This window comes from Cebus imitator, unplaced genomic scaffold, assembly GCF_001604975.1.
Source record: "Cebus imitator isolate Cc_AM_T3 unplaced genomic scaffold, Cebus_imitator-1.0 Scaffold79, whole genome shotgun sequence".
NCBI lineage: Eukaryota > Metazoa > Chordata > Mammalia > Primates > Cebidae > Cebus > Cebus imitator.
Genome location: NW_016107394.1, coordinates 7277502 through 7289420, shown reverse-complemented (window position 1 = coordinate 7289420; position 11919 = coordinate 7277502). Strand labels below are relative to the sequence as shown.

General features: G+C 40.8%; 1 protein-coding gene across 1 annotated transcript in view; it reads left to right on the top strand.

The window, feature by feature from the left end:
• Positions 1 to 5225: 5225 nt before the first annotated feature.
• LOC108307421 overlaps positions 5226 to 11919 on the top strand; it is a 49936-nt gene continuing 43242 nt past the window's right edge. Inside the window, exon 1 of the mRNA XM_017532795.1 lies at positions 5226 to 5535. Coding sequence (XP_017388284.1) covers positions 5226 to 5535 — 310 coding nt within the window. The remainder of the gene's footprint in view (positions 5536 to 11919) is intronic.

Here is an 11919-nt window from a genome sequence, read left to right as displayed (position 1 = left end):
CCCAAAAAAAAAAAAAAAAAAAAAGAATTGGAATTGCAGTATTAGTAGCTCAAGATAATGACCATGAGTCGAATTGGTGCTTATTTCTTCTCAAATCCTCAGTGCTCTGATCATAGCTCCTGCCTGCTAAAGCCCTCAGTTGCAGCATCTGAAAACGTAGTTAGGCTTCAGTTAGTCAGTTATTCATCAGGGCTTTGCTTTGTGGACAGAGGTTCTTGTTGGTCATTGCTTCTTGTTCTTTCAGTGCCTACTTTTTTTTTTTTTTTTTTTTTTTTTTGAGATGGAGTCTCGCCCTATTGCTCAGGCTGGAGTGCAGTACAACCCCTGCCTCCCATGTTTAAATGATTATCCTGCCTCAGCCATCTGAGTAGCCGGTATTACAGGTGCATGTCATGACACTCAGCTAATTTTTGTATTTTTAGTAAAGATTGGGTTTCATCATGTTGGCCAGGCTGGTCTTGAACTCCTGACCTCAAGTGATCTGCCCACCTCGGCCTCCCAAAGTGTGGGGATTACAGGCATGAGCCACTGTGCCTGGCCAGTGCCCACTGTTTCTAACAGTGAGTCAAGTGGTGAAGACCATGGTTTTGTGGGGTTTGCTGTTGTTGTCATTGTTGTTTGTTTTATGCAATCTTAAATGTGTTTCTTTCTGCAATCTCCTTTTCTACAGCTTAAAGACTACCAGAGGCAGCAGAGAGAAACTGGGATGTGACCAATGTTAGAGTTTTTTTTCCAGTCAGTATGGTAATGTCTTGCTTATCTCTAAGGTTTGTACTTAAAACAGTATTTCAGGCTGGGCCTGGTGGCTCATGCCTGCAATCTCAGTGCTTTGGGAGGCTGAGGCAGGTAGGTGAATCACCTGAGGGCAGGAGTTTGAGACCAACTTGGCCAACATGGTGAAACCCCATCTCTACTGAAAATACAAAAATTAGCCAGGTGTGGTGGCAGGCGCTTGTAATCCCAGCTACTCTGGAAGCTGAGGCATGAGAATCGCTTGAACCCAGGAGGTAGAGGTTGCAGTGAGCCAAGATTGCACCACTGCACTCCAGTCTGGACAACAAGAGTGAGACTCTGTCTCAAAAAAAATAAAGAAAGACAGTATTTCTTGACCTATGGTCAGGGAGCTATCATGGGCCTACAAAGCCTCCTGAAGGGCTGGGTCTCTCCAGTTCTTGATCTGCAAATCCATTTTCCCTTTGTTTTAGCTAAGAGGTGGGATAGGAGAGAAGACAAAACACTGAGTATGTTCATGCAGAAGTGACTCATCAAAGTAGAATAAATATTAAGAAATTTCCAACAAATGATAGAATGTTCTCATTCATTTTAAAATAAGCAGGATTCGTCTCTGGGATGATTCATGCTGAGCACTGCAGCCAAATGGAACTGCTGTGGGCAGTAGATATTTATGGATTTAACATTTAAGGTTTTTACCATTCCTGAATAAATGCTGGTCATGTATCATTTTGCTGAGACCTAAATTTCAATCCTACGCACTAGGACATGGACATGAAGAGGCAAGCCAGTGGGCTCTGCTCTCTAACGTATGAGGACGCCATTAGAGATCAGCGGCCTGCAACCCCAAAGTCCCTCACCAGAACCTGACCATTGCCAACACCCTGATCTCAACCTTCCCAGTTTCCAGAACTGGGAGAAATCAATTTCTAGTGTTTATTATTTTTAAAAAAGCAAGTCACATAGTTAGTTGCTAAGTTAGCCTAGCTGATGGTCCATGCTTTATAGCATGTGTAGCTTGGTAGCTATATACTCAGCATCATGTATGCATTTTATGAGAAAAATTTCATGATATAGTGGTACATAGGAACATTTAGGGTTCTAAAAGATCTTGGATGTATCCTTCAAAACTGTCAAGGTCTACCATTCTTCGATTCTACTCTTATTTCCTGCTTTAGTGCCTTTGGATTTACTCTTACATCCGGCCAGCCTCCCCCAATATCCAACTATTAAAATTATGTTTAAGAAGCATATCACCTCTCTCAATTAAGTTTTTCTTAATTATTTTCCACTAACATAATATCTCCTTGCTTAGGACTTCCTTGGAATTTCGTTTGTGTCCTTTTTTATGGCTTTTATCTGATCTTGTATTAGGGTTCACTGGAGAAACAGAACCAACAGAATATATTTAGATACATAAGAGAGGATTTATTATGGGAATTGGCTCATGGAATTATAGAGGCTGAGAAGACCCATGATATGCTGTCTTTGAGCTGGAGGATCAGGAGAACAGGTGGTTAATTCAGTCTGAGTTTGAAGGCCTGAGAACCAGTGAAGCTGATGGTGTTACTCTCAGTCCAAGGCAAAAGGCTGAGAAATTGGGAGGCCACTGATGTGAGTCCTAGAGTTCAAAGGCAGAGAATCTGGAGCTCTGATGTCCTTTGGCAAGAGAGAGGATTGGCATTCCAAAAAGAGAGAGCAAATGCACCCTTCTTCTGACTTTTTGTTCTATCCAGGACCTCACCAGATTGGATGATGCTTGCTCACATTGGCAAGGGGATCTTCTTTACTCAGTCTACTGATTGAAATGCTGATCTCTGCTGGAAACACCCCCAAAGACACACCCAGAAATCTTGTTTTACCAGTAATCTGGGTATCTCTTAACAGTCAAATTGACACATAAAATTAACCACCACAGACCTTCAATGATAATAATCTGTATGCTCTATTTTATTTCTAACTCTGAGATTATAGTCATCTTTAGATCACCAGTGGATCTTATTCATCTGAGAAGGGTCCCTATGTCCCCAACTACCCTACTTCCATAGAGCCCCCACATGGCAGGGGCAAATAAATATTTGTTAAGTTGAATTGGGTTAAAGTCTTGTTCTGTTGTAGCAAAGTAAATGGACATCTTTGGATGATAGTTTTTGCTGGATGTTACTAGTACTTTTGATAGTCATCTATAAATAAAACCATATTGCTATGTTTTTTGGATAACCTGACCTAGGAAATACAGCAAATATTTGAGTCTGAGCCGGATCAATAGCTGCGTTAACACAGATGTTTAATATTCTGTTCATCTTCTAATTTGACAATTCCCTACCTTGTCCAACTCTGCCTTTCTCAAATCTAATCCCTATTCACTCCATTACGGTACCCTACTTGTTATTCCCTTTCTCATTACATCATATTGAAACATCAGAAAAACAGAACACATGCTCTAGACAGCCTATAGGCTCAAGTAGTCTAAATGGAGAGTTGATTTAAATGTTCTTTCTTTCTTTTTTTTTTTTTTTTTGAGATGCAGTCTCACTGTATCACTCAAGCTGGAGTGCAGTGGCGGGATCTTGGCTCACTGCAACCTCCGCCTCCCGGGTTGAGGTGATTCTCCTGCATCAGCTTCACGAGTAGCTGGGATTACAGGCACATGCCACTATGCCCAGCCAATTTTTGTGTGTGTGTAATTTTAGTAGAGACGAGGTTTCACCATATTGGCCAAGCTGGTCTAAAACTTCTGACTTTGTGATCCGCCCGCCTTGGCCTCCCAAAGTGCTGGGATTACAGGTGTGAGCCATGGTGCCTGCCCAAATGATTTTTCTTCTGGCAAAACTTTAACCAAAGACTGTATCAGCTTTGCAGGCACTTTCTAAATAATTTTGGGACCTGTTTCCTCTCCCTCCCCCAAATCCACTTTTTTCTTTTTCTTCACTGGGAAGGGAATTTCTTGAAAATATTATCTACACTACCTTTCTCTACTATCTTATATCCCATTCAATTTACCAATTTAGCTAGAAAACTGTGTCTTAGCCCAGGTTCTCTAGATTGCAGAGCCTGGGATCAGGATTCAGGTGCTGATCCCCTTTTTGGGAGCTTAGAAAGGGAAAAATGAAGACAAAGGCAAGTCAGCAGAGGCAGGATGATGTGTTACAATGCTTGCCCCTGCTTCAAACAAGCCACGATGAGAAATAGCAGGTGACTTAGCAGGTAGGGTCCTTTAGCCAAGGGAGTTCTCTGGCATGGCTGCAAGGAGGAATCATACCTTAAAATGGAAGGGAGCAATGAGAAAAATGTATCTGTTTGCCTCATTTCTGTCTCTTATTTCCCATTTGTCAAGGTTGCCCCATGAGAAAATAATTCCCTCCCACTTCTGCTGTGCAGCTTCCATGGTGCATCAATCTGGTCCATTTGTACCAGCTCAGGAAGCAAAATTTTATGCCCTGTGGTAGGTATGGCAAATGTTTCATTCTCTCTGAAAGTGGAGGAGCAATTTAATGCAGAAGGGAGTGTGTGTAGGCCACACAAGTCAAGGACTTCAGTTCTGACTTCAAGCAACTCAGGTAACTCAACAGAGGCCCCGGGGTGTAGGAAGCGAGTGGTGTCTTTGGAGAGAAGGAAGCAGTTGAAGGGATATGACAGGGAGCACGACGTTATGCCCCATAAACAGGACAGGCAACTTCACCCTCACCTTTCTACTGAAATTGCTTTTGCTGAGGTCATCAAAGAGGTCTTGGCAAATCCAGAGAACCCTTTCTAGTCCTTGTCTTAGAGCTGGCCATGCTCTACCTGAAACTCTGTCCTCCTTTTAAAAGTTTTCCTGATTCACAGAATAGGTTATGTTCCTATCTCTCTGGCTGTATCTTCTTAAGGACGTCTTTCTTTTTCTATCTCTTAAAACTGGCTATTTTCTGTGGTTCCATTTTCAGCCTTATTTCTTGTATTCTCACTCTCCGCATTTAGCTGTCTTCTCTGCGCTGATCATTGCTAAATCAGTATATGAGGCCCAAATCTCTCTGTTCCAGATCTATGTGTATAACTGTTTACCTGTCTCTACCTGGATGTTCAACTTGTGGGTAACCCCCCATATAGGTACCAAGGAAGGAGAGCTAAGCAGAACAGAATCCTGGCACAATTAAGGCCTGAAGAATATCTCAGTTTACTCAGTTATTTTCTTTTATATAATGCTTTATATAATCATATATTAGTTTATAGGATTAGGGCTTGGAGAATACCTCAGTTTATAGTGTTACTACTCAGTTATTTCCCTTTATATAATCCTCTATATATAATCATATGTTATTTCATAAAATGAGTGCCTAAAGAATATCTTATCACTCACTATATATTAGTTCATAATCGTAGGAATGCCTGGAGTAGACACAGTATGGAGCATGAATTAAGGAATGAGCAGCTTATAATCAGAGGAATGTCTACAGCAGACACAGTGCAGAGCATGATTTAAGGGAAAAACAGATATACCAGGACAAGAATCCATGGCCCAGGGGGCAGTGTTCAGTATCGTAAAGATACCGCTGTATGGCAGGCTTGGGGCAAGAGCCACTCCTCCTGATAAAGGAGTTGTAGGACCTTGCTCCAGTTCTTGTGGAGGGCTGCTCTCAGACTGGCAATTTCTCGAGCATCCGAGCATCCGAGGGCTCAAAACCCCTCCGGATAATCGCACCTTGGTGACTGTGAACTTTTTATCAGCTCTTGTTACTGTGCTGCTCAAAAAGCATCTGCCTATAGAACTCATTGGGAGCTGCCAGCAGGTGGCAGTAACCCTGACAGCTCTGTCACTGCTGTGTGACTTCAAGCATCCTCCCATAATCTTAGAAGTAGCATGCCCATAGATAGAGGTATTGCACACTGCACCCTCTTCGCTGCACATGGCCTACCTCCATGCCTTGGTGACCTAATGGGGGTGGACCCCCTACTACACATGGCCCACTTCCTTGCCTCAATGACCTAATGGGAATGGACCCCTTGCTGCACACTGTCCACCTCCTAGCCTAGGTGACCTAATGGGGGTGGACCCCTTGTTTTATTGCTCACAACCCTGTCACTATCCTTAAAGATGCCTTTACTTACTGCCCTGCCCCCTAACCTATACACAATAAATTACTGATGCTTCTGGACATTCAGGGCCTCACTGGACTCTACTCATAAGTGGTGTGGCCCCTCAAGCCCAGCTGCATTAACCTTGTACTTCTGTGTTCTGTCTCTTTATTTCTCAGATGCTGTGCCTCAGCACAGCATAAGGGACACCTCATGACCCTGTGGGACCCTCAGCCCTACACAACTCAGGATGTCAAATATAACTGCTAAAATTGACTCATTCTCTATACTGCCCCCCAAACCCCACCAAACCTGCTTTTCTTCCTGTGACTCTGTCTTGGTAAATGTCACAAAGCCAGAAACTGGGCAGTTCTCTTGAACTCATATCTTTCCTTCACATCTCACATTCAATAAGTCACTTTTTTTTTTTTTTTTTTTGAGATGGAGTCTTGTACTGTTGCCCAGGCTGGGGTGAAGTGGTGTGATCTTGGCTCACTGCAACCTCTGCCTCCCAGGTTCAAGCAATTCTCCTGCCTCAGCCTCTCCCAGTAGCTGGAATTACAGGCAACCATCACCATGCCAGTTAATTTTTTTGTATTTTCAGTAGAGATGGAGTTTCACCATCATGGTCAGGCTGATCTCAAATGATCTGCTTGCCTCAGCCTCCCAAAATGCTGGGATTACAGGCATGAGCCATTGTACCCAGCCCAGTAAGTCCCTACTGTTCTTTCCTCCTAAATAGCTCTTAGATCCAGACCTCCTCTCTGTTTCCACTGTCATTGTTTTCTTTCAAAACTGTAATTGCCTCCTAAATGTTCTCTCTGCTTTTGACCTTGGCTTCTTTCAATCCATTTCCCAAAATGAACCTACAGTTATATTTTTAAAATGCAAATCACCATGATGAAACAGGGTTTATTCCATGGATATAAGAATAATTTAATGTTATAAGTACCTATTTAGGCTGGATGTGGTGGTTCATGTCTGTAAGCTTAACACTTTGGGAGGCCAAGGCAGGAGGATCCTTTGAACGTAGGAGTTTGAGATCAGCCTGGGCAAAATAGTGAGACCCTATATCTAGAAAAAAAATTTTTTTGATTAGTTGGACATGGTGGCATGCATCTGTGGTCCCAGCTACTCAGAAGGCTGAGGTGAGAGGATTGCTTGAGCCTGGGAGTTAGAAGCTGCAATGAGCTCGGATTGCACCACTATACTCCACCTGGGCTATAGAGCAAGACCATCTCTAAAAAAATGTACCTAGTTACTTAATTTATATAATCAATGTATTAAGGGAGAAAAATATGATCATCTCAACAGAATGCTAAAAAATTTGATAAAAATCAATATACATTAAAACAATTTATTGTGATAAGAACATTTAGCATGAGATCTACCCTCTTAACAATTTTTTTTTTAAGACGGAGTCTTACTCCATCACCCAGGTTGGAGTGCAGTGGTACGATCTTGGCTCACTGCAACCTCTGCCTCCTGGATTCAAGCAGTCCTCTTGCCTCAGTTTCCTGAGTAGCTGAGACTACATGTGCACACCACCATGCCCGGCTAATTTTTGTATTTTTACTAGAGATGGGTTTCACTATGTTGGCCAGGCTGTTCTAGAACTTTTGACCTCAGGTGATCCACCTGCCTTGGCCTCACAAATTGCTGGGATTATAGATGTGAGCCACTGTGCCTGGCCAACAAATTTTGAAGTTTACATTATTGTTGACCAAGTTTCAATGCTGTACAGCAGATCTCTAGACTTACTCATTTTGCTTGACTGAAACTTTATACACCATGATTATTAATTCTTAATTTCCCCCTCCTTCAGCCGTTGGTAACTACCATTTCACTCTTTGATTCTATGAACTGGACTAGGTAGAATTATGCCATATTTATCTTTCTGCTTAATATGATGTCCTCATTGTTCATCCATGTTGTCACTTATAGTATTCCATTGTCTGTATGTACCATCATTTTCTTTATCTGTTAATCTGTTGATGGATATTTAGGTTGTTTCTACATCTTGGCTGTTGTGAATGGTGCTGCAGTGAATATTGGAACGCTAATATTTCTTCAAGATCCTAATTTCAATTCTTTTAGAGAAATATTCAGAAGTGGAATTGCCGAGTCAAATGGCAGTTCTATTTTTAACTTTTTGAAGAAATTTCATTGTTTTTCATAGTAGCTGTACCATTTTGCACTCTCCCCCATGGTGTGCAAGTAAGTGTTCCTTTTTCTCCACATCCTTACCAACGCTTGTTATCTTTTGTCTTTTTGATAGCGGCCATCCTGACAGGTGGAAGGTGATAGTTCATTGTGGTTTTGATTTGCATTTCCCTGATGATTAGTGATACTGTTGAACATTCTTTCATATGCCTATTGGCCACTTATATGTCTGCTTTGAAGAAATGTCTGTACAGGTCAGGTCCTCTGCCTGTTTTTCAATAGTGTATTAGCGTATTAGGTTTTGGTTCTTTTTTTTAACGATTGAATTGTAGAAGTTTCATATATTTTTTAGATTAATCCTTTATCAGTTATATGGTTTGCAAATATTTTCTCCCATCCTTTTGGTTGCCTTTTCACTGTGTTGAGTTTTTTCCATTGCTATGGAAAAACTTTTTAGTTTGATACAGTCCCATTTGCTTATTTTGTTTTTGTTGCTTTTGCTTTTGGTACTATATCTGTGAAATAAATTGCCCAAGACTAATGTCATAAAACTTTTCCCCTATGTTTTCTGTTAGGAGTTTTACAGTTTCAGGTATCATGTTTTAAGTCTTTAGTCTATTTTGAATTCTTTTTTGTGCATGATGTAGAATAAGGGTCTCATTCTGTTGCACTGGAGTCTAGAGTGCAGTGGTGCAAACATACCTCACTGCAGCCTTAATCTCCTTGGCTCAAATGGACTTTCTGGGATCAAGTGATCCTCCCACCTCAGCTTCCCTAGTAGCTGGTACTACAGGTGCATAGCACCATGCCTGACTAATTTTTTAATGTTTTGTAGAGATGAGATCTCCCTTTGTTGCCCAGGCTGACAATTTCTTTCTTTTGCATGTGGATATTCAGTTTTTCCAACACCACTTGTTGAAAAGACTATCTTTTTTCCATTGTGTATTCTTGCAATCCATGTCAAAGACCGATTGACTGTGTATATGTGGCTTAATTTCTGGGCTCTGTATTCTGTTCCATCAATCTATATGTTTGTCTTTGTGCCAGTGCCATGCTGTTTTGATTATGGTATCTTTGTAATATACTTTGAAATCAGAAGCTTTGATAACTCCAGCTTTGTTCTTTTTGGTCAAGATTACTCTGACTATTTCCCTATGGATTTCATAATTTCTTTTTTCTATTTCTGTAAGAAATGCCATTGGGATTTTGATAGGGATTGCACTGAATATGTAAATCACTTTGGGTAGTATAGATTTTTTTTTAATAGCATTTTAGGTTTTGGGGTACATGTGAAGAACATGCAAGACTGTTGCATAGGCAGTATGATTTGCTGTCTTTCTCACCATCACCAATATCTGGCATTTCTCCCCATGCTATCTCTCCCCAACTCCCCACCCCCTGCTGTCCCTCCTCTATTTCCCCCCAACAGACACCAGTGTGTGATGCTCCCCTCCCTGTGTCCATGTGTTCTCATTGTTCAACACCTGCCTATCAATGAGAACATGCGGTGTTTGATTTTCTGTTCTTGTGTCAGTTTGCTGAGAATGATGGTTTCCAGGTTTATCCATGTCCCTACAAAGGACACGAACTCATCATTTTTGATGGCTGCATAATATTCCATGGTGTATATTTGCCACATTTTCCCTGTCCAGTCTATCATCGATGGGCATTTGAGTTGCTTCCAGGTCTTTGCTACTGTAAACTGTGCTGCAATGAACATTCATGTGCATGTGTCCTTATAGTAGAAAAATTTATAATCCTTTGGAAATATACACAATAATGGGATTGCTGGGTCAAATGGAATTTCTATTTCTAGGTCCTTGAGGAATCTGTCTTCCACAATGGTTGAACTAATTTATATTCCCACCAACACTGTAAAAGTGTTCCTATTTCTCCACATCCTCTCCAGTGTCTGTTGTCTCCAGATTTTTTAATGATCACCATTCTAACTGGCATGAGGTGGTATCTCATTTCCAAATAATCCAAAAAGAGGGAATCCTTCCCAAATCATTTTATGAGACCAACATCATCCTGATGCCAAAACCCGGCAGACACTCAGCAAGAAAAGAAAACTTCAGGCCAATATCTATGATGAACATAGATGCAAAAATCTTCAATAAAATACTGGCAAACCAATTGCAACAGCACATCAAAAAGCTAATCCACCATGATCAAGTAGGATTCATCCCAGGGATGCAAGGCTGGTTCAACATAACACAAGTCTATAAACGTAATTCACCACATAAACAGAACCAAAGACAAAAACCACATGATTGTCTCAATAGATGCAGAGAAGGTCTTTGACAAAATTTAACAGTCCTTTATGCTAAAAACCCTCAATAAACTAGGTATTGACAGAATGTATCTCAAAATAATAAAAGCTATTTATGACAAACCAACGGATAATATCATAACAAATGGGCAAAAACTGGGAGCATTCCCTTTGAAATCTGGCACTAGACAAGGATGCCCTCTCCCACCACTCCTATTCAATATAGTACTGGAAGTTCTAGCCTGAGGAACCAGGAAAGGAAAAGAAATAAAGGGCATTCAAATAGGAAAGAAGGAAGTGAAATTGTCTCTATTTGCAGATTACATGATTGTATATTTAGAAGACCCTATTGTCTCATTCCAAAATCTCCTGAAACTGATAAGCAACTTCAGCAAAGTCTCAGGATACAAAATCCATGTGCAAAAATCACAAGCATTCCTATACACCAATAAGAGACTTAAAGAGAGCCAAATTAAGAAAGAACTGCCATTCACAGTTGCCACAAAGAGAATAAAATACCTAGGACCTCTTCAAGGAGAACTACAAACCACTGCTCAATGAAATAAGAGAGGACACAAATAGATGGAGAAACATTCCATGTTCATGGTTAGGAAGAATCAATATCATGAAAATGGCCATACTGCCAAAAGTAATTTACAGATTCAATGCTATCCCCATCAGGCTACCAATGACCTTCTTCACAGAACTGGAAAAAACCACCTTAAACTTCATATGGAACCAAAAGACAGCCCATATAGCCAAGTCAATTCTAAGCAAAAAGAACAAAGTGGGAGGCATCAGACTACCAGACTTCAAACTATACTGCAAGGCTACAGTAATCAAAACAGCATGGTACTGGTACCAAAACAGAGATAGAGACCAATGGAACAGAACAGAGGCCTCAGAGGCAACACCACACATCTACAACCATCCGATCTTTGACAACCCCGACAAAAACAAGCCATGGGGAAAGGAGTCCCTGTTTAATAAATAGTGTTGGGAAAACTGACTAGCCACGTGCAGAAAGTAGAAACTGGACCCCTTCCTGACATCTTACACTAAAATTAACTCCTGATGGATTAAAGACTTAAACATAAGACCGAACACCATAAAAACCCTAGAAGAAAATCTAGGCAAAACCATTCAGAACATAGGCATAGGCAAGGACTTCATGACCAAAACACCAAAAGCATTGGCAACGAAAGCCAAAATAGACTAATGAAACTCCACAGCTTCTGCACAGCAAAATAAACGGTCATTACAGTGAATCAGCAACCAACAGAATGGGAAAAAATTTTTGCAGTCTACCCATCTGACAAGGGGCTGATATCCAGAATCTACAAAGAACTAAAACAGATTTACAAGAAAAAACAAGCAAGCCCATTCAAAAGTGGGCAAATGTCTATTAGGTTTTCTTGGTCCAGGTCTGAGTTCAAGTCCTGGATATCCTTGTTAATTTTCTGTCTCTTTGATCTGTCTAATATTGTCAATGGGGTGTTAAAGTCTCCAGCTATTATTGTGTGGGAGTCTAAGTCTCTTTGTAACTCATTAAGAACTTGCTTTATGTATCTGGGTGCTCCTGTATTGAGTACGTATATATTTAGGATTGTTAGCTCTTCTTGTTGCATTGATCCTTTTACCATTATGTATTGTCATTCTTTGTCTCTTTTGATCTTTGTTGCTTTAAAGTCTATTTT